Here is a 24,036-nt window from a genome sequence, read left to right on the forward strand (position 1 = left end):
CTCATAACTTGTGGCTTTATTTCAGTTTGTAAAAGAGGAAGTTGCACACTTAAAGCTAAAAATATGTTCCAATTTTCTGGCATGTGTATTTACTGGAAGTGAAAATGACAAGAATGGTAATTAAAGATTAGGAGATATATATAAAAATGGCCTATCATATATTTTAAGTAGTTTTGAAATGAACTCAGATCTCTGGCAATCTTTCACAATGTTTTCCAAGGGTTTTCAGGAGAAATATTTGTGACACCAAGCACTAATTCATGCCTGTGAATGAATACTTTATGTATTCCACCTGAGTAGTTCTATTTTTCTGCAGTTTCTAGAGCCAGTTGTGTTAATATCTAAAGCAGGTAACTTAGAATGTTTTCCAATTCGATAATTATTCCAATCACAACTCAACAATGCATTTAAAAGCCTCATCTTCAAATTAATGAACTCCTCGAAACGAAGATCAGCCTTGATTTATTGTTAATATTAAGATTTAGGAGGGACAGTGTTGTGTTTGCCCTGACCATGGAACACTGGACCAAATCTTTGCCTTTAAGGATTAAGGGTTGATAGGCCTTTATTGAGTCTATTTGATGTATTGGAAACAGCTTAAAGGGAACTTGGGGTCTCAGCTGTGACTTTATAGAGGCTCTGCTGATTTTAACCAGAGATAGATTATCAAGGCACAGAAAGGGAAATTATTGCCTTGTTTTTATGTGTCCACATCTATTTCTAAATCTTAAATGATGAAAAATAAGTAAAAAGAGTTATATTTTTTATAAATATAGACAAAAAATTACACACATTTTAACATTTGAATATTTAACAAAGGTCAAATGCGTATGCACCGCTACAGTACTGTTGCAGATCAATTGTGTCCAGCAGGTGGGTTGCGAGATATATATAGGGCCTCAAAAATGTAAATCAGATAGGGTAACCCAAAACTCAAATTACCACATCTCCCTGATCTTAGTGATACGTATACACAGCACTGATGAAGGAATAAGAGCCACCTGCATGGTGTCACCCAGGTGGGAACAACAGCTGGCCAAAACGGGGCCTCAGCCACCCCCTGGTGACCCCTTAGGATGATCCACAATAACGTACCAAAAAACAAACCTTAGCAATCGCTGAAAACCTTAAAACTAACCCATCAAGATGGCTGCTTGCTAGAGAAGGACCTTTTAACCATTTAAAAAAAAAATAAACACAGATAGAGAAGAGGACATCAGCACAGTGAACAAGTACAAAAAAATGAGGAGAATACATCAAGCCAGAACATACCGTGTCATACAGGGAGCAGTTTTAGGAAAGCAGATCAAATAATTGATATAGCCAAACCCAAGGTTGGGTTGTCACACTTTAATCTCCATAATTAAGGCTGAACCACTGCTTCCAGTGTTAAACAGCTATAATATAAATTACAAGAAACGTTTTGTGATCATAAAGTCAAACATTTTAAAGTATGATTCATTTTCAAAGAATCATACTTAAAAACTTGATACCAGCAAGAAATTTTTTTTTATGACAAATATAAAATTTCTGTTCCTGCATTAGAAGGGCCTACCTCATGAGGTGCTGATTGTTATTAAACAAACTTGAAAGGAATATGAATGTCAAGGCTCAGAACAAAATATCAAAAGCATTTATTATAAATAAAGCATCTGCTGTAACTGCAAACCAGGACCTCTTGGGCAGGAACCTCTGCCTTAAACGCAGAGGGAGAATTTAGGTTAGTGAACATGTAAACCTTATGGAGGATGTTTAGATATGTGTGAGTCACTAAACCGTTCTTAAAGTTCAGTCCATGCCCAGAGGAAGATGTGGATTCCAGAGGGAAAACTCGGGTCAGCGACCATGTAAATCTGATGGAGGATGTTTACGAATGTGTGAATCACTAACCTGGTCTTAAAGTTCAGTCCGTGCCCAGAGGAAGGGGTGGATTCCAGCCAAATAGCTGCCAACAGCATGCAGCAAACGCTGCCCAAAAAGTTCCAGACATCGAAGCCTTGAAGATTGCAGAACTTGATGACCAACGTATCCAAGCAGACCAAGGAAGGCAGGATACTCCAGAACATGAAGCCAAAGCCGGTGTGGAAGAAGTTCACAGGAGTCCAAGCCAGGAAACCAGAGATCCGAAGAGGTACCGAAGGGAAATCCAGGTCGATGTCAGGAAGCAGGTCCAAGTGCAGTCAAAACAGGCAGAATCCAGCAGGAGTCTGAAGACACGTTAGGCAAATAGATCAGAACAGAAACAGGCATGCTCAGAGGTCCAAAGGCAAAGAACTCTCACCAAAGGCTCAAAAGATCTGGCACTGATGACTGGGAACAGGGAGGTTAACTAGAGATTAGAGCAGGTGGCAGAGATGAACAGACCTGAGAAACTTGGTGGAGCCAGACAGGTGGATGGAATTAACCAAGTTAATCATTAACGCCAAGATGATGACAATGAATTGATTATGATTAGTGTAAACTATAATATGAAAATTACTGTCTCCAAAGTAAAGTTAAAAAAGCTGAAGAGCTAACAAAGTAAGAGTCTTTTTTTTATTATTATACAAATTGGAGTTTATTGTTCAAGGTGTGAACAGAACCTTGATTTGGTTTCCTTTTTCTGTTTAACTACCCATTCAATTCATGGTTTCCTGTGCACTGAGTTCAAAAATCCTAATTCAACCACAATGTCTGAGCAACTGCTGTTGATCTGTGCAGCCTTTACTGTGAGTCAAATTAGTTTTCACATAATACGTAAAAACACAGCAAAAATAATATGTAAAAAAAAACAGACTATAAATAAATTTTTAATCAGTATAGCAATTAAACAGAACTTTCAAACCTTATTTGACTTAACCTTATTGAGGTGCTAAAACAGTGGAATGTGTTTAAGTTCGACAGATTTTCATTCCAGGAAAAATGCTGCAGAGCTGGAGAAACAGATTGTAGATGGCAGAGATCAGCTGAAGAATTAAAAACTTTTTCTTCAAGAAAGAAGATATTGTTTTTTGCAACGTATCCATTGCAGATTAATAAATATAAAACTCAGATTTTGCCAAGTCTTTTTGGCCAAAAATTAAAAACAAACATCCCATTAAGTGCTTATGGAGCTACAAACTAAAAACCTCCAACATTGAATAGAGCATTACATTTAAAAGTGTTTTGAACTTGGCCGAGCTATTTGCCCATAAACCGAACTGATAAGTTTCCGCTGTGGGAGGAAATCTGTTTCTAACACATCACTTTTAGAAGCTGCTGCTACTTTCTTTATGAGCTTTGAAAAAAGGGGAAGGAAACACATGCAGAGCAGGGGTGTCTAAAGAAGTCTGAAAATACTTGGTTTTATTTCCATTTAATACTTCTTGTTTTTCCAAAATTGTAGTTAGAGCAAACAGCTTAACTATTTCTGAGCAGCAGTTCTGGAGGTGAGGATGGGGCACCCTTTGCTCTGCATGCTGGGCTTCTTCTGTAAGTATATTACTGACTTCCTATTAATCTATTGCATCAATTATTTCCATACTGTGTAGATTATAGTCCAAGACTGTCAGCTGAAAAACTGAGTACCATTTTATAAATTATGACACTTCAAATTATACAGGACTTGAACATGTTAATCTGTGCAAGCAATATGTGACAAGTTCTTGTTACCCCTGACTTTTGCAGCTGGTAACCAGTGTGATTTGATGCAGCAGCATCACTTCAGAAAGATCCAGCAGATAGATCAGTTATACAAGAGATGGGAAGCTGGTTGCTGATTCAAGCTCACTAATTGCTTTTAGTCTTGTAAAAGATGAAAGGAGGTTGACAAAGCCGGTGATGAGGTTATGATTACGAAATTCTGAGGAAATTCTGAGGAAAATTATTTTAAATTTGCTCTCAACACACACTACTGAAAGCCTATAAGCCCTTATACTACATATTGAAACATTATTATACTTAAATGTTCTTATACACACGACTGAAATGCTCTTACCTCCATCACTGATTTATTGCAGTTAAAAAAAAAGATATTTCAGTAAAAACCTAAAGACTTAGTGGACAAAAAGTGAGAGTTTTACATATGTTTTGATGAACAATGGTGGTTTAGTACCAAGGAGGAAGCTTGAAAGAGTAGGCATGAAAAGCATTTCTAAATTAGGTCATAGATGATAATAGGAAGTCTTTACCCACAGTTTAAAAGATCTAATTTTGCCAATGTAAACAGTTTAAACCAAAATGTAGTTAAGTCTGACCTTTTTTATTTCAAACATTATTCTCTGATGTATTGTGAAATGAATGACCTCAGAAAAACTTGATCATTGTTTCAGTAGTGTGTAGAATAGAGAATCCCTTTATTTTCCCACAGTAGAGAAATTGTGGCGTTACAGCAACAGCAAAACTTTATAGCAGAAGTGGTCACACAATGTGGACATTATAAAAAATATATAAAAATAACAGAATAGGTGAAAGAGATAAGAAAATAAACAAAAAACTGTTCTGTATAGTGTTTTTAAATAACATGCTGTGGTCATTTTGCATATCTCTGGTGTTGCTGCTATTTTCACATATGCATTACTGTAACAATGTCCACAGCTATTCATTATTTATTCTTATATTTATATTTTAACTGACTAAGACAGAAACTATGAAAAAATCAGCATGAATGTAACAACTTATTAAGGTTGCTGGGAACAGTGATGGTTATACTGCCATCAGACTGTTGAACCTTTGATCCACAAACCGAACTCTGCACCTATTGCACATTATCGGGCATCAAATGCTGCTGAGCGTTTAACTTTCAGCTTTCTCAGTTTATCTCATTTCTATTCTCAACCGAAGGAAATAACGCATTTTTGCACAAATGCCTATTTGCACTGAACCATTGCAATTTGCACACTGTTTTTATCCACTGCACTCTTTACACTTTGACCACTGCTGCGCTTTTTGTATAACCTGTGTGTAACAATCCGGAAATGTATTCCATCTCATTTGAAATATCAATGCAATGTTCATAAGCTGTATGCAACGCAATTTCGTTCTGTATGCACTCCGTGCATACAAAATGACCAATAAAAAAGTCTAAGTCTAATATCTCACAGCTGTTGGGAGGAAGGATCTGTGATAACACTCCCTTGTGCATTTAGGGCGCAGCAGCGTGTCAGTGAAGGAGCTTTCTAGTTCAGCAACAGCTTCATGCATGGGGTGGGAAACATTATCTAACAGAGATGTTATTTTAGTTAGGGTCCTTTTGTTTCCCACCTCTTGCACTGAGTTCACAGGGCATCCAATCGTAGAGCTGGCCTTCCTGATCAGCTTATCCAGCCGCTCTCTCTCAGCTACAAACAAGTCGCTGCTCCATAGAAGATGGTTGATGCCACAACTGTCAAAAAAGGTCTTTAGGAGTGCCCCCCTGCACTCCAAAAGACTTCAGTCTCCTCAGCATGAAGAGTCTGCTTTGACCCTTCCTATAGGAAGTCTCAGTGTTGTGAGTCTAGTCCATTTCATTGTTCAGGTGAATGACCATGTATTTTTGTGTATGAGAGCTATTTAAAGTTTCAGTCGTGTGTGAGTGAAAATTCAGAATAATCTCCCTTGCAGCCCTTAATAATTGTCTGCGTTATTTTCTCTTTATATATCTGACACCACTTGATATGTTTCTATTCATGGGAAACTAAAATCTGTTTCTTGTAAGTCTGGCTCACTGAATAAGAACAGGCCATTATTTAAAGCTTAGGACCAGGTTTAGTCGTAGAAAAAAAATGTTTTTCTCACTTTTAATTGTTCAGCTTGAACCTGATTTCTCTATTCTGTGTTTTTTGTGGATCCCTCTTTGACAGTTTCACTTTACAAATTAAAAAAAGATATTTTGTTCTATTAATAATTTTTTGTTTTTGTTTTATTGTAGTGACTTTTACACTTCATTGTGATTATGCTCAAGGTAAGAGTGATTCAATCCACCTCTTTCTCTGTTTTCCTTCTCAGAAGATCTTATTTGTATTTATATTCTATTATGTATTGTTTGCTCACCATAATATGTTTACCACAGCTTACATTTTCCTAAAATTGGTTTCATTTTAAAAGTTTTATTTGATCTAAACACAGGTCTGGTGAGAGCCTGAAGAAAATCAGTAGACGATGAATATTTATTGATTTATCCCAATTATATGTAAATTCAAACTAAAGAAAGAGTAGCTTTAAATTCAGGTCAAAGTGGTTGTAAACACTACTGACAGAACATCCAGAGACAGAAAAGAAGCAAATACACTTGGTCATTATTGAAAGCAGGACATCAATGTCTACAGATGTGAAATTAAAAGGGGTATCTAAAAGAGGAATGGCAGGCAAAAGAAAAAAGGAACCAGACAGGTTAAGGTCAGGAGTCAAAACAAGGATTGCTGGGAGGTAGTATTGTCCGATGTCCTTTTTTGGCCCGATACCCAATACCTGGCTATGCAGTATCGGCTGATACCAATACCATACCATCTGTTTGAGATTGATGTGTGTGTGTATATGTATGAACAACTGCATACTACTTGGATGTAAAATAATTGCCCTCATGGCTTTGTCAAGCTGCTGCCTACCTTTGTGAAGTAAGAAAAAGACTAAAACAAAGTGAATCCAATAGAGCTTTTTATTGCCTACCTGGAATGGGTGATAATAGTTGAATAAATGTTTGGCTCTCAAAATGGTATCGGTGCTCTATTTGTTGGTACTCACCTATACTGATACCACCATTTTAGTGATGGATCGGGGCCCCGCCCGATACTGGTATCAGTATAGGTGAAACACTACCGGAAAGTCTACTTATACGGACACTTCTCAAAAATTTGGTTGATTAATGTGTAAAGTAATGAACATATTTTCTTCTTTAACCTTGGATATATTGTGTGCATTTAAACCAAGCCTAGTCAGATTTATTCAATTTTTCATTAAAGTGCAAGAGACATAGTCAAGTCAAGATATAGTCAAGACAAGTCTTTCCATCACAAATATTTGTGGCCTAGTAGTTTAAACTAATTTCATTCTAGGTATGTCTATTTTATGCCATCTTCTTGTCAAAGTTTTCTTAGCTGAGATTGAAATAATTCTGATTAAACATTTGTCAGCTTGAGAAGTCCTGTTTAGGGTTTTCCAGACCAAGGTGCATACTTAAGAAATCTTTTAAATAAATATATACTCTGTTTTTCTGTTCTGTTTACATATTTATATATACTTAGCTTTAAAAGCTAAAAAAATACAAACAAGTTAAGTAATTTATTTAGTTTGTGTCTGTAGTGCATTTCGTATGTTGTTTTTTATATTATACATTTGAGTTCTAACTCTGAAATGTTTAACATTGGTACTGGTATTCCCATAAGTACGCTATTGTGGGCAGTGGTCAAGTTTTATACAGATTAATAAGATAATAATTGTTTTTATTTCTTTATCTTTAAATAAATTCAGGTATTTGTTTTAATTGTTTAATATAACTTTTCTATAATGCATATGAAATGGTCGTATTAAAATCATGGTTCCAAATTGGAACTGATTTAAATGACTCTCCCTCACCAAGCTCCCAGGCTAAATTTCAACAACAGCTAGCCCCTGCTTGTACTATTAAGTAAAAGGAAAATGACAGCTATATGATCATAGCTAATGACAGGAAGTATTTGTCAACAGTTACTTTGTTTGTATAAAAAAAGAGAAAAAATGAAGATGTAATTAGTTTAAATCAAAACACAATACATTTTTGTTTTGGGTGGGGGACGCTTGACAACATTTTATCACTTTAATTAAGGTAACTAAGTAATAGTTTAGGACTTGACATTACAGCTATTTTAGTCCCATTTGGATCCAAAATGTAATGTCCAACTTCAAAATATTTGGTAGCAATCAATGATTGTGTTGTGGGTGAAATATGTAGAATTTGTCGTTATGTTGATAGGTTTATATTCAATTTAGTTTGTTTAAAGACACTGTGAAGGGTCTTGCTTAAGGAGAGGATGAAGCACAAACTGATAAATAAATGTATTCTCTGCGATGTATTAAAATGTATTCCAATGTATTAAAACCCATAGTTTGATGATGAGTTTCTCAGTGCATCGTACTTATGCACTTTTTGAGCGAAACTCTCTCAACTAGTGATGCGTTTACTTAAGTTTCATTATTCAAATAGTAACATGTTAATGTTAGGATAAAATGTTGCAAGTAGTCTCCTGTAACTAGAGGTGGGTAGAGCAGCCATGAAGTGTTTCTAACTACTGAGTAATCACAGCAAATGAATAATTAATGAATATTTTCAAAAAGATCTTAGGAGACTGGAATAGTTATGGAAAAAAATTTAATGTATAAAGGATTGGAAAATAAAAATAAAATGTGAAAAAATAAAATAATTACAAATGCACAAAGGTAGAAATAAAATCTTACAGCATAAACTAAACAGCAATTAACATACGTGTTGTGAATTAGAATAGTGCAAAGGTCTTCCAGTGATGATATCAGCTGTTTCCTGTGTGTACGCTTGATCTCCAAAAGGTCAGAGTTCAGCAAATTCACTTAAAACAGGGGAGTGACGCCCTAGTGGTTAGGGCATTGCGGTTGGAATCCAAATGGTTCTGAGGTCAAGCCCTATGGCCACAGACTGCCACTCTGGGTCCCTGAGCAAAGACCCTTAACCCAACACTGCTCCTCAGGCGCCTCACAATGGCAGCCAACTGCTCCTTAAGGAGATGCTTTGAATGCGGAGAGTGAATTTTGTTTCTCTGTACTTGCGACAGTGTAATGACAGTATAAAAAGTGGAAAAAAAAAAAAACACAGCAAAGCTTGTGCAAAAAAAAAAAAAAAATTGTGGAAGGACGACATGTTTTTTTTTTTCTCCACTCCAACTGACAAGCAACGGTTCAGCAAACATATATAGCAAACATACTCTCCACTGAGTGAGAGTAGAGTCCCGTAGTGGACGACAACTTGCGCTCTCCTGGAACAGTCATTAGGGTCAATGACTAGTCCAGAACCTCGGGCCTCAACAAATGCCCAAAACGGCTGATTTTGGACCCAGAAGAAAGATCCTGGAACTTCTTTTCTTTAGGACAAAGTCAACAAGGAAAGGCTGTGAAATTGTCAAGCTCCGACAGATCATGATCCCTGGAGGGAGAACAGGAGTCCATTTAATGCAGTGGAGGGAGGTCTTCTTCTGGAAGAAGCCTGGGCCATCACAACCTGCTCATCCACCGGAACTTGAGTGGGTTTGACCTTGTCAATACAGATGGTTCTTTACACCCCCACAGATCTAAAAAAAAATGTTTAGGGCGTGATTCAAGTACCCTGAGGGGGCCTTTGTTCATAGGCTGTAGTGGTTTTCTGTGTGCATCAAGTCAAAGAAAAACACATTTAGAGGTATCTATGTTCTCTGGAAAAAATTACTGGGGCAAACAATGGTGGAAAGGGATGGGAACATGAAAGGAGTCCCTCTGAGGACAAAAAAAACGTCGACTGAACCCGTGGTGAAAGGGCTCAGGTAAAAATGCCCCAAGGACAGGCAAGGACTGACCAGAAACCAGCTCAGCTGGGGAAGTGCAAAGGTTCTCTTTTGCGGCTGAACATAAACCAAGCATGACCCATTGAAAGCCAACCCAGTTGCCATCAGTCAAAGAATCACAGAGTACAGCTTTCAATAAGATGTTAAAAAAACTCACACAACCGATTAACCTTCGGATTGCACACAGTGTTGAGGTGAATCTAGATCTTTGGACCATCAGCCAACAAACTGTGTGCTGCTGTCAGAAGAAATGTCTGAAATGGGGCCACAACATACAACCCAGGTTGACAGAAAGGCCCAGGCCACTGCTGCTGACATTATACATGACGGGGGGACCAATTCAGTCCACTGGGTGGTATTATTGATTATGGTCAGGAGATGTGTGAAGCCCTGTGATAGGGCAGGGGACCCACCAAGTCCACATGAAAATGGTCAAACTGCTGCTTTGGAATGGGAGATGGTTCTAAGGGTTCTTTACTGTGGCCTTGGGACTTAGCATGCTGGCACTGGACACAGGCTGTAGCTGAGTCTTAGGGGGCAGGGGTGGCCTAGTGGTTAGGGCATTGTGCTTGGATCCCAGAGGTTTCAAGTTCAATCCCCACTTCCACAGACTGTCACTCTGGGTTCCTGAGCAAGATTTTTCCATGTAGACGAAGAAAATGAATGTTCTTTGCAATGTCTGCAATACTTTTTGTCATGTGCTCATTCAAATAAATATTGGTTAAATTTCATGATTTCCACTGCATAATGTGCCCAATTTTGTGTTTCCTCTAATGAATTTCAGAGTAGTAGTTGTTGATTGAGTGGGGTTTTCTCTTTGGAAGAGCATGACATGCTTTGATAAGACTACAGTCAATAACAATGTTCTTGGTCTCTAGAAAACCAGCTACCTGCTCGTCCACTCTTGTGTGGTCATCATGTGTAAAGTTTTCCTCACTTCTCTTTTCCACAGCATTGGCAAATATGAGCTGGGTTTTGTCTCTAGACCCAAAAGCACAACACCAATCATTCTAGAGAACTGCTTTAGTTCTGCTTTGACCAATTTAGTAATTTAGGCTATGACTCTTAGCAAAGTTATTAATCACCAACCAAATAAATGTGTCTTTGTTCATTTGGATGAAAGGAAAGTGAATCCAACCTGAGTGATAAATCATTCACTGTGTAAAATGAACACAAAAAACCACGGGTTAAAAATACAACAGTACCTTTATTAGTTACAGTCACACAGTATTATATCTAATAACTAAGCAAAACACTAAACACTACTGAAAATAAGCTAAACTAAAGAAATAAAAGGGGATGAAGGGTTTAAGAGTATGTCCAAAGTCTCTGATGTTCGAAGTCTAAGGCTTAATGCATTTGAAAGTGTCCTTTATAATAGCAGCAGAGATATTAACTGCAGTCAAAACAATGAAGTTTCATTGAGTTTTTGGTAGAAAAATGAATAATGACGCAGGAATGCATTATACTACGATGAGGCTGAAAGACCCGTTAGCTTAGCTGGCCCCCAGGGGTTCTGGTTCTGGCGGGTCCAATGTTTGGTCCATGGAGGGAAGGCCTTCGGTTCCGTTTCAGTGTTCTGCAGGCCCGTCTTCGGACCAGTCTGTTCGTCCAACAGCAACTCAAAGAGATTTGGATGAATCTGATGCAACAATAGGAGGCGATTTGTGAGGGGGTTAATTTTATAACTCACGGTAGCATGCAGGACGTCTGCCTTTTATCTACGGTGGTTAGCAAATAGCCACAACTCATAGTAGCACCTCAGTGGCACTGCTCCGTCCCTCCGTCTCACAGGCAGTCGAGGTCTGGCGGCTTCTAGCAGCTTCTTCGGTGAACAACGATCGGGGCCCCCGTTGTTCGGTGGTTAGCAGAGCTGGACTAGCTCTTCTCTGTCTCTGCTGCACCAGGATTCAGGATGCACTGCGTTCACTCGGTTTGAACAGCAGGAAGAGTAAAAACAATGTGTTCAGCTGCTTCTGAATCGCAGGAAAAAGGCAATCTGACTTGGTCCAGCGAGAGCAGACTTCTCTGAAGAAATGTGGTTGCTACATACCGTAGCAGTCAGTTGGAAGCGCTTTGCCTAGACTTTTAGCAGCACAAAGCCTTGGCGAAATAGGAAGCTAATATCTAGTGCTAGTAGGGTGTGTCTTCAGGGATGCGTAGTCAGTGAGAATGTATTGCAATACCTGTTAGGTCCATTATTTTATCTTGACAGGCAGAGATGTTTTCAAAATTGTCATCCTACATTTGCAGTGATTTCTTAATATTCCCTACTTCTTTTTCATAGTCATGTTGCTCACCTTAGTAAATAGTTAGATTCCACAGATCTACTTGCTGTGGGTAAATAACAACTAATTAAAATGTTAGGCCTGGTGGTGGATGGCCTCTACTGTGGCCTGGTATTTCCTGTTAGCTTGGGCCTGGGTTGGGTGGTACTAAGCTGGAGCTGATCTCTGGTATTGGTCTGGTGTAGCTGGAGCCCAGGGGCTGGTGGTGAATGACTGGAGCTGGAGCCTGGGCTGGGTGTTGATCACGTATAGATGGAGCATAGGCCTGGTGTTGAATTGGAAGTACCCTAAAAAGGCTTGGCCTTTTAGCCTGAGCCCTGAGCCCGGAGAAAAATGTTGCTGGGATTTTAATTCCTCCACCTTTCTCTTTCTCAGCTGGCTTTTTGGGGGAAAGTCAATGTCATATTTTCCATGAACAGTCCAAAAATGCCACTCCACATTTCCCTTCTTTGGTAGGGCGATGGAAGACTGGCAGATGAGGCAAACGCACTTCGAAAATTACATTGTGAAAAAAAGTCCACCTCCCCTTCCGTATGAAAGTGATATGTTTTTGCCTTTTTACTCGGTCCAGTTTTCTCACTCATTTTGGTCAGCATATGTTTTACCAAGGGCTTAAAATCTGAGGCAATAGGCTGACAGTTTTTTTTTAACATCACATTGCGATCGACCAGTACTGCCTCCGCGATCGACCAGTAGATCGCGATCGACGTAATGAGCACCCCTGCTTTAAGATAGCTGAAATTATTTTAGGACTAGTGAAAATAACAATTCAAGATATCAATCAATCACATTTTGGAGAGTCAAAATGCCTGTTGAGAATCATCATTTAAAGTTTCACACATCTGGAATTATAATCAAGATATCTCAAAGTTATATTTAACTAGCCAAAACTATATATTTTGATATCTGAATTACAAAATATCCCTCTAGTCCTGTCACTGAGCTATCATAACAGGTGCCTGCAGTATTTAGAAAGTAAAAAAAAAGTTGTTTCAGAATGCCACAATATAGAAAGAACTCAGCAGTATGGGATGTGTGGCAAAAAAGAAGTTTGTGAACTCGAAGGCTGCTTCAGAAATGTGTGGTGAATTGCTGCGGGGAACTTCGTTTGAAGATGGATATTCAAGCTTTGCTGAGTTAGCGGCACCTGTCTCACGGTCAATCCGATTCAGGAGCTCAGATGTTGGTCAGCCGCATTCTGTTGCTCCCTCTTCTCACGGTCACTGGTTCCCTTAGAGACCGTCAACAAACGGTCTCTAAAGGAACCAGTGACCGTGGACGTATGAGAAATAAAAATAGATAAATTGTCTTCTGGCCATCTGAAACACAACCAATAGTAAATCCTGTAACTAGATTACATAATTGAGGCTCATCTTTTCAAGTGAAAGAAACATAATAACTTCTCTGAGTGATGAATTTGTTATTTATGTTACTGGTGAGTTTAGACCTGCCAGGGCTCAGCGGTGTGGTAAGCAGTTCCTGCTTGCTTTGTTGTGTTTTCCATCTCCTCTTCCCAACAGATGACTTAAAGCTGACAGGTGGGCGTGCCCCTAAAGCTACAGCTCGTTACGGTGCTGAGGACTGGCAGCTAAAAGGAGCGAGGAAGCAGCCAGAAGTCACCAGTCTCTTAATGTTCCTCCCGTGGTAGGCTCCCTTGGCCTCTGTCTGTTGACAGCTTCAGTTTACCATGGTTGACCTTGTTTCTTTCTCTCTATGCTCCAGGTGTTGCTCAGATTCCTCTCTGAGCGTTTCCTCGGCTGCTGCTCGGGCTCCTCTCCAACAACAGCCACTCCACCTGTCACTCAGTCATCTGTGGGTATCACATCTACTACTGGGCTCGGCTCTTCACTCAGCTCCCCCTGTCCAGCGTCTCTCAGCTGCTCCCTCCTCCCACACTCGGTGGTGCAGTTAGGGACCATGAACAAATTTGATTTCAGAAGTGGGGGGGACGCATTCAGTGTGTTTGACCATCTTACCGCAAACCAGATTCAGTGGCGCATCAGATGTTTGCAGGTGAGCTTCTCAGAAAAGACTTTAGGTTTAACAAACAGAAGCTTGTGGGCAGTCTAAACTCAGAAAAGAAGGCTTCAGTTTGAGCTGCATTTTTGTCTGATTGGTTCTATTGCTCGACGAATGTCTGTGTACTGCAGCCTTACATTGTTTTTGGACAGTAAAATGCGCAGGGGACCAAAACAGACCTTTGAAAAAGCTCAGGGGACATTTATGACACCATATTGGACCATGCAAAACACAGATTTGCCTTCACAAAGCCTCAAAAGGGCAAGGTTTATGTACAGAAATTAAACTTGTACATACCTAAACCTGTACTGTAAACCGTTTTGTTTTTATAATCTTTTTTGTTGTTGGCATTCATATGAATATACTGGTGTGATAACTTAGTATACGTTTGACTGGAATTTGGTATATGTCTGTTTGAATTTATAAATCCCCTGGAGAAAACTGCACCAGCCGCCACTGTTGAATACCGTATCTGATATTCTGAAAATATGCAAACAAAGTAACCCAGCTTCTGGGACTATAGTGCTGAGCTTTCTCCTTCTTTCGAATTTTTTGATGCTGCAATGGGTGATCCTTTTTTCCCCCGACTCCAAACCCGTCGTTTAGAAACAGGAGCAGCTAATGGGACTGCGCGCTGCCATGAACAGCCCTGCTCCACAACATGCTGCGAGACCAGCATCCCTACAGAAATAAGGAGGAAATGGAGAGGCTGCATGGGTGGGAGGACAAAGCAGGGAAAAAAAGATATCTACCTTCGGTTGTCATGGGAAATGTAAGGTTGCTGTGCAACAAGATCAAGGAGATTGCAGCTTTAACCCGCTTCGGGGGGAGATAAAGAGACACAAGTAACATGTGTTTCACGGAGACATGGTTAGAGAGCGGAAAAAAGGGAGGAGAGGGGCTGGCAATGTATTTGAAGGAGAGATGGTGTGGCACTGCTAATGTTTACTTGAAGGAATATATATACAGAGGGTGGAGGTGGAGCTACTGGCAGTGGGTATGAGACCGCAATGGCGTAAATATCGGTAAGCAGAGACAGCAGTTGCTTACGGGCCCACGACTTCTTAGGGGCCTCATCACTGACACCTGGTGAGTTCCCTACGCATTTGTCGATCAGGACATCTCTTTGCAGATGTAATGGTGTGAAATATGCCTCTTAAACCCACCTGATGCTGAACTGACTGACCGCAGAAGACCTTGATGGTACTTTTAATTACTATGTTAATAACTGTATAGTTCATTAGACTGTTGGTAAAAAAATACACGCATTTATGTTTCAAACCGCAATAAAGATCTTAAAAGTATGTATGTAAAAGTATGTATGTAAGTATGTATAACTATGTATTTGAGTATTTTATTTTTTACACTACGATTTAGAATTATAGGTAACCCAGAGCATAGATTAAAACCATAACCGTTACGTATAATGTGTTTGCGACGATGGATAACAAAATAGAGGTACTTAAGCGGATTCCAGAAAAGAAAAAGGAAAGAAGAGCTGCTGGAAGAATGGCAAAAAGTTCCCAATATAAACACATTCTTTCAAAGAACCCAATAGGGAGAGGTGGATGTTACTGCTAAAGTGAGTAAAGATTGTGACCAGAAGATGAATGGAGAGAGTGTGGGTGAGGAGGGGGGCTGTGAAGCTCAAGCGAGCCCGATGGCTTGTTGTGCTTCAGACATCCCAAGTCTCCTGGAATAGATTGTTGTTCACGGAGGCCCGTGAGTCTGATAAATTGTCCCGGATTTTAGACTATGCGAGGTGGGGTTTTTTAATGGGAGTGATAGCATGCACGCAGCACAATAATTTGTGCATCATATGCGGATTAGAACTACTGCTATAGAAGTGTGTATGGATGTGGCACATTTCGGGTCGGTTGTCTACGGCGGGGGGTGGGAGGGTGTTCGATAAGCATCTCCCTGAAATGAGTTGAGAATTGCATAATTGTATCTTCGTGGCCGATTTATGGAACTGTCGCCATATCCTGAACCTTTAACACATGTTGTACTTCATATGGGGCCCACCCAGATAATGTTGCTTACTGGCCTATTGTTGTGTAGTTACGCCATTGGGAGACCACACTATCTTCCACGAGAGTTTGGGAACATGATCATTTTCTTAGTTTACTGTACATCCCCCCTTCTGTGGACGTCACAGCTGCGTGCGAGTCAATCCACGACGCAGTGACTATGCTGACATAGCACCCCAGCTCTCTCCTGTTCATAACTGGAGATTTCAATCGAGCCTCCCTCCGTTCCACCCTTCCCATGCTTACCCAGTATGTCACATGTAAAATCAGGGACAACAAAACCCTTGACCTTTTATGCAAAGGTTAAAGATGCCTACACCTCCGCCATCCCGATTACTCAGCCATTGAGGCTGTGTTTCTGAGGGGAACGAGCTGGAGTATCGATCGGCCATCATGAACTTTGTGGACTGGTGTGAGAAGAACCACCTTTGTCTTAACACCAGTAAGACCAAAGAGATAGTGATCGACTTCAGGACAACACCCCCACCTCACTCCCCCATGAACATCTAGGGACAGGACATAGACACCGTGGAGAGATTCAAATACCTTGGTGTTCACGTCAATAACAAACTGGACTGGACTCATAACGCCGACACCCTGTACAAGAAAGGCTAGAGCCGCCTCCACCTCCTGAGGAGGCTGAGATCCTTTTGACTGAGCAGGCCTCTGCTTAAAACCTCTGACCCTGCGGTGGCATCAGCCCTCCTCTACGTGGTTGTCTGCTGGTCCCCTAGCAGCGCAGATGGGGAAAGAAAGAGATTTAACAACCTAATGCGAAAGGCTGCTTCTGTCCTGGGCTGCGTTCTGGACTCAGTGGAGGAATTGGCTGACAGGAGGGTGCTATTCAAGCTTTCATCCATGATGGACAACCCCTACCACCCTTTCCACTAGCCTGTAGAGGAACTGAAAGACTTTTACACCCTGTTTGCAAAAAGGAGTGTCACCACAGGTCATTCATCACTGCTGCAACCAGACTCTACAATGCCACACTACAATGGCTATAACTTGTGCAGTGTATAATGTGCAACTACTATTTGATAACCTGTGCAATAACCTGTTTCTCTATATTTAATACCTAGTGCAATAAATATATATATATTTATAAATATAAATATACATCTATATATGAATATAAGTATCAATCTATATAAATACCTATGATCCTACTATAAAAAAAACAACCAAACAAAAAACAAAAAACTGTCATATCTGGACACACTGTATATACTGTATATATCCCGTGCATTTTCTTCCTTTTGCACATTCTTCTTCTTTGACTATTTGAGCTGATGTAATGAATGCGTTTCTCCACTGTGAGATCAATAAAGTAAAAAAAATAATCAATCATTCAATCAATGGGAAACACGCATTTTATAAAGTATGATAAACCATAATAACTTTTGAATTCTTTTACCATAAATAATTCAATCACATGTTAATCATTTTCTCATAATTAAGTCATATGCTGATGAGATTTTTTTTTTCTTTGTTTTTGACCTAACAGGAGATAAATCCAGAGCCACACTGAGAGCAGATAAAACAACCATACCACTAGGGCGCAGCGTTAGACTGACCTGCTCTGTGGATGGATCTGCTGACTGGAACTTTTACTGGTTCAGAAATTGGCAACGATATTCTGTAGACCAGACCAGAAGAAACATTGATCCATACGGAGTCATCAGCATCTCAGAGGGAGGTCTATACAGCTGCAGAGGAGGAAGAGGAGATCCAGTTTTTACAACAGAAACAAGCAATGAAATCTCTATTTGGAAAACTGGTGAGTATAGCTCTATATTCTGGGCTAAATTAACACTCTCTTCAAATCTCAGCTTAGATCAGTGGTGTCTAAAAGAACAGCTTTCATTACATGATACCATAGATTGGAATTTAGCTTCTATCGTGAAATTGTTGTACTTGCATTTAACTAATGACACTTGTTTTTATTCAAAGTTAAGTCCTTACTTAAAATATGTTTTCCTTCAACTGTTGATGTATAAAAACGATCATTCTGTTTATTGGAATTTAAAAATTTTATGTAAACCTTGTTATATTATGTATTTTCCCCCCAAAGTATTCTCTGCTTTGTTACGTCATACAATTACAGTATGACTGATCAAACATAATAGTGAAATGTATCTTCAAAAATAATCTCTGGAGTTTACCGATTACCTACAACATGTAAAACTGAAATATATTTTGTTACAAAATGTTTGTTTTAGCTATGAATGTATCTGTTTTACTAAGCTAGTGGTAACATTATTGCTTTTCATCTTATTTTGAAGTCTCTCTACTTTTAGGTTATGGTTATTGACTCTATATCTGTTTTTTTCAGAATAAAAAACAACAACATTATTTTACGAGCATAACACTTGGTAGCAATGAATGCCATTTAGTGAAGGTAGTTTAAGTTACGGTAATATTCTTACTAAAATGTTTATCACGAACAGTTTTTAAGCCAACAGTGATCCAACAAACCAGTGGGTCTGATGTATACAGTGGAGAGAAAGTCACTCTGAGATGTAAGATCTATGGAGGTGGAGGAACTCAGTGGACGTATGAATGGAGTCCAACCAACAGAAACTCTCCAACATCCAGTGAATACAGGATCATCACAGCTACTGAGTCTGGTGGTACATACCGGTGTAGGGCTAGAGGAGACTATCAGATAACAGACTGGAGTGATGCTTTAACACTGACAGTGAGAAGTGAGTAGAATTTAGAATACTTTTTTATCGTTTGATCTAAAAAACAACAACAACAACAACAAAAAAACTATTTTGTTTAACTAATGAGCATAGACTAAAGGAATTTGTAAAACATTATTTTAGATGTCTTGAAAAGTTCAGCATGTTTTTGTAGTAAATGCTCACTAAAATACCTGGAATCTGTATTTCTTATGTAAAGTCTTTCTTTTTTAATCCCTTTTTGAATTAGATATGAATTATTAAGCAACTTTTATTTTTTTTTAACAGTATTAAAAAAGTATTTTTGATTAAAGTAAGTCATGTCATGTGATTTTTTTTTCTTTTCTTTTAAACTTCACAGCAGATAAACCCAGAGCCACACTCAGAGCAGATAAATCACTCATACCACTAGGGGGCACTGTCAGGCTGACCTGCTCTGTGGATGGATCTGCTGACTGGAACTTTTACTGGTTCAGAAATGGGCAACAATTATCCGTAGTCCAGACCAGAAGAAACATTGATCCATACGGAGTCATCAGTATCTCAGAGGGAGGTCTATACAGCTGCATAGGAGGAAGAGGATATCCAGTTTTTACAACAGAAACAAGCAACAAAATCTCTATTTGGAAAACTGGTGAGTATAGCTCTATATTCTGGGCTAAATTAAGACTCTCTTCAAATTTCAGGTTAGATCAGTGGTGTCTAAAAAAACATCTTTCATTACATGATACCTTAGATTGGAATTTAGCTTCTATTGTGAAATTGTTGTAGTTGCATTTAATTCATGACACTTGTTTTTATTCAAAGTTAAGTCCTTACATTTAATTTTGAACCAAAATATGTTTTCCTTTAACTCTCGATGTATAAAGACAATCATTCTGTTTACTGGAATTTAAAAATTTTATGTAAACCTTGTTATATTATGTATTTTCCCCCCAAAGTATTCTCTGCTTTATTACGTCATACAATTACAGTATGACTGATCAAACATAATAGTGAAATGTATCTTCAAAAATAATCTCTGGAGTTTACCGATTACCTACAACATGTAAAACTGAAATATATTTTGTTACAAAATGTTTGTTTTAGCTATGAATGTATCTGTTTTACTAAGCTAGTGGTAACATTATTGCTTTTCATCTTATTTTGAAGTCTCTCTACTTTTAGGTTATGGTTATTGACTCTATATCTGTTTTTTTCAGAATAAAAAACAACAACATTATTTTACGAGCATAACACTTGGTAGCAATGAATGCCATTTAGTAAAGGTAGTTTAAGTTAATATTCTTACTAAAATGTTTATCGCGAACAGTTTCTAAGCCAACAGTGATCCAACAACCCAGTTGGTCTGATGTATACAGAGGAGAGAAAGTCACTCTTTTTTGTTTTCAACCTAACAGCAGATAAACCCAGAGCCACACTGAGAGCAGAGGAAACAATCATACCACTAGGGGGCAGTGTTACACTGACCTGCTCTGTGGATGGATCTGCTGACTGGAAGTTTGACTGGTTCAGAAATGGGCAACAATATTCTGTAGTTCAGACCAGAAGAAACATTGAGCCATACAGAGTCATCAGTATCTCAGAGGGAGGTCTATACAGCTGCAGAGGAGGAAGAGGAGATCCAGTTTTTACAACAGAAACAAGCAATGAAATCTCTATTTGGAAAACTGGTGAGTTTATTGTTTAATTCTGGGATAAACCAATGATCTCTTTAAATCTCAGCTATTAATCAGTGCTGTTTAAGAATCCATCTTTTCCAACAAAAGAGAGCTCGAATAAAAAAAGAAAATTGTAATTGAGATCCAGTTTTTACAACAAAAATAATCAATTCAATTTCTATTTGGAATACTGGTGAGTTTAGTTTTTTATTCTGTTATTTTTTTTCATTCACTTATTTTAATCCGGCCAAATTAACACTCTCTTCACATCCAAGCTATTAATCATTAGTATTACATAATAATTTTGGTTAAAGTCAGATTTTCAATACCAAATTATTTATTAAGCTGTTGAGAAAACCTTTAGCAGATATAGAAATGATAGACATTAACAAAACTATGCACATAATACAGATAAACATGTTAATGTAGTTTAAAAGCTCAGATAGCAAACTGTTTATCTCTGATAACTCGAAACATTTTAGATACAGTTTGTCTGTTTGATGAACATATTATATTTTATGTGTTTATTGTAATCTACCTTCTGTTACAGTCTCTATATTGTATGAGTGTGTCTCTGATTTCCTCTGTGATAGAAAGGTGACCTCTATCACAATAACCACTGGAGATGAACACTAGTTCTGGAGCTATTCATTGGCCGTCTGGATGCTCAATAATGCAGATATTTGAATCTATAAAATAAATCCCCAAAGTAAAAAAGTCTAACAGATAAAAAAAAATTATATTTAATAAACAATGGTGATTCCCAATTCAGGCATGAAGTAGATCAGAGATCTTTAATTCTAGTCCTTGAGGTCTGGTGTCCTGCTCCCTTTAAATGTGTCTCTGCTTCAACACACCTGAATTAAATGGATGAATTACCTCCTCAGTATGAAGAGAAGGGTCTGGTCCCAATAGTCACCCTACACCCTACACCCCTCTGTGAACTATGTAGTTGGTCAGATTGATGTAATAGTTCAGACTTCCCTGCAGTGATTTACATCATACTGTTAGATGTTGGTAGACATGGTTATCTCAGTGCCAGATGTGACACCTTACTGTCTTTACCTATGAAACATCTTCTTGCTTTTGGGATTTAGAGATTTAATCTTGTATTATTTGAAAGAAACAAATCAAATAACATTTTTATTATTTTTATATAATATTTTCATGGTTGAGATTAAGTTGTTATCCATAGCAATTAACTTTACTGTAGTTTCTGTTTAATATACATCTATATCAGTTTTCTGACTGAATATCATTTATTCCAGTGTCTAAGCCCACTGTGATCCTTCAACCCAACTGGCCTCAGATATTCAGAGGAGAGAAAGTCACTCTGAGATGTGAGATCCATGGAGGTGGAGGAGCTCAGTGGACGTATGAATGGAGACCAACCAACAGAAACTCTCCAGCATCCAGTGAACACAGGATCAACACAGCTACTGAGTCTGGTGATAGATACTGGTGTAAGGCTAGAGGAGACTACCAGATAACAGCCTGGAGTGATGCCTTCAGACTCACAGTGAAAGGTGAGTCAGACTGAAAATGTTTAGTTTGTCTTGTTTTCATACACATCAACTTAAATAAAATATTAGGCAACTTTGTTTAATGAGTGAATGAGCCCAAATGTGAAAATACTAAACAGTCGTGTAAATATGCAGTTAGAGGCTAAAAGACATAAAATAAAGGAATCGTTTTTTCCTCCATCTACACTTGTCCTGTTGATAAACCTTAAAGCAGATAGAATCTATATTTCCTGTATCTCCATGCTTTAACAATATTTCTAAGCTTTGTAACAGAAGATAAATGACTCATTCAGAGGTTAAGGACTGATTTATTTTTTTGAAGATTTTCCTAAAACAAAACTCATTCTAATGATGGTCTATTTTCTGTTTGTTTCCACCAGCAGATAAACCCACAGCCTCACTGATAGCCGATCAGAGAATAATACCACTAGGGGGCAGTATAACACTGACCTGCTCTGTGTCCAGCTCTAATGGCTGGAAGTTTGACTGGTTCAGAAATGGGAAACAATATTCTGTAGTCCAGACCAGAGGAAACATTGAGCCATACGGAGACATCAGCATCTCAGAGGGAGGTCTATACAGCTGCAGAGGAGGAAGAGGAGATCCAGTTTTCTACACTGAAGACAGCAGTAAGGTCACAATCTATAAAACTGGTGAGTTTAGATTTATGTTGGAATAAAATAAGATAGTGAATTGTCTCTTCTGTTTTTCAGCCATGTCAATAATATAAACTATGGCTCCAGAATAAAAAAAACATTGCTATAGCTTCAATTGATGATGATGATGCCTCAAAGAAAAGTATTTTTCCTATTCATATGGCAAACAGATGTTTAACATTGCATAGTATTTTACAAGTCTGTAATTTAAAATAGGTTTTTATTTGTAATGCATGTTTGTCTGATGGAACATTTTGGTGTTTTTCATATATGTTACCAGTTCCTGTTATAACCACTGTGATCCAACAACCCAACTGGTCCCAGATATTCAGAGGAGAGACAGTCACTCTGAGATGTGAGATCCATGGAGGTGGAGGAGCTCAGTGGACGTATGAATGGAGAACAACTAGCAGAAACTCTCCAACATCCAGTGAATACAGGATCAACAAAGCTACTGAATCCTACAGTGGAGAATATAGATGCAGAGGAAGAAGAGATGTCTTTTCAATAACAGAGTGGGGAGTCCTTATGTTAAATGTGTCAGGTGAGTTTTTCTATTTTTCACCACTGTCTACATTTAATAGGGATTTTAACACTCTTAGTAGAAAAAATAACAGGCTTTTCACTTAATTCTCTTTAGGTGGAAATATGTTCATTGTTTGACCTGATATAAAAAAAATGTTGAGAATCAACATTTGCAATAGATTAGAATCAGTCACAAATAATCATGTTGAAAACATCAGGATTGCATGCATAGTTTTCTCCATAGATGAAAACATGACAATCATTGGGCCTCATGCAAAAACATTTTAATGTTACTCTTTCGCTTACCGTGGGCTCTTATGAATGTGCCAAATCAGATTCAACATACATTCTTAACTTCAGTAAATAATGATGACAAGTAAATGATCCTTGTAACCCTGATGCATTCCACCTACGCCATATAAGGGTATGAATTCCCATGGGGTTCATTCACACAAAAAAAATAATTGAAAATGAAGAAGAAAAACTTGGATTTGGAGATGGAGGTTCTGCTGACTGAGAGCGGAGTAGCAGCATTAAAGGGCCAATAAAAGCCAAGCAATGGGGAATAAATCGCTGGAGATATAAATTATATGTTTATACTTTTACAGAAGTAAAAATAAAATAAGAAAAATAAATATAATTTGAAACAGTCATTGAAATATGATGTAAATGCTTAATATGAGTTCAACATTAACCAACATGACACAACATTATAGAAAATCTCCTTATAATGCGCTCACACGCATCTACTTAACATCTCAAACCAAGTCTGGCTAAACTCTAATTTGGCAGATTCAGGCAGACTGACACCTAACAGTCCACATTTTATGTAATACTAAAACCAAGGAGCTGTGATAAACTGAATTAAATATATTTCTGACCATTAGAGGATTTTCAAGCAGCAACATGTTGTTGTAGTTTCTTAATTGAAAGCTGATTAACAGGCTTTTGGTGTACGGCAATCATTATAACCAGCTGTGCTGAAGCAGAGAAACCTCTAAAACCTGCAGGACAGGGGACCTTGAGGACCGAGTTTGGGGATGCCTGTATTAAACCATTCAAACTCATCCGTGCCTTCTCCTCTCTGCATTTGGGTCCTCCACACAACTTGACATAAACTTGGATAAAAAAGACCTTAATCTTTATTCCAGTCTACTTTAAAGATTTGACA

At 38.4% G+C, this 24,036-nt stretch overlaps 1 protein-coding gene across 1 annotated transcript in view; it reads left to right on the top strand.

The window, feature by feature from the left end:
* The first annotated feature begins 3,393 nt into the window (after window positions 1-3,393).
* Window positions 3,394-24,036, top strand: part of LOC119787452 (Fc receptor-like protein 5) — a 136,289-nt gene continuing 115,646 nt past the window's right edge. Inside the window, exons 1-8 of the mRNA XM_038291325.1 lie at window positions 3,394-3,450; window positions 5,867-5,899; window positions 17,321-17,593; window positions 18,264-18,521; window positions 18,862-19,134; window positions 21,430-21,687; window positions 22,065-22,337; window positions 22,621-22,884. Coding sequence (XP_038147253.1) covers window positions 3,414-3,450; window positions 5,867-5,899; window positions 17,321-17,593; window positions 18,264-18,521; window positions 18,862-19,134; window positions 21,430-21,687; window positions 22,065-22,337; window positions 22,621-22,884 — 1,669 coding nt within the window. The 5' untranslated portion in view covers window positions 3,394-3,413. The remainder of the gene's footprint in view (window positions 3,451-5,866; window positions 5,900-17,320; window positions 17,594-18,263; window positions 18,522-18,861; window positions 19,135-21,429; window positions 21,688-22,064; window positions 22,338-22,620; window positions 22,885-24,036) is intronic.

Source organism: Cyprinodon tularosa, unplaced genomic scaffold, assembly GCF_016077235.1.
Source record: "Cyprinodon tularosa strain WSP-4 unplaced genomic scaffold, ASM1607723v1 ctg299, whole genome shotgun sequence".
Taxonomy (NCBI): Eukaryota; Metazoa; Chordata; class Actinopteri; order Cyprinodontiformes; family Cyprinodontidae; genus Cyprinodon; species Cyprinodon tularosa.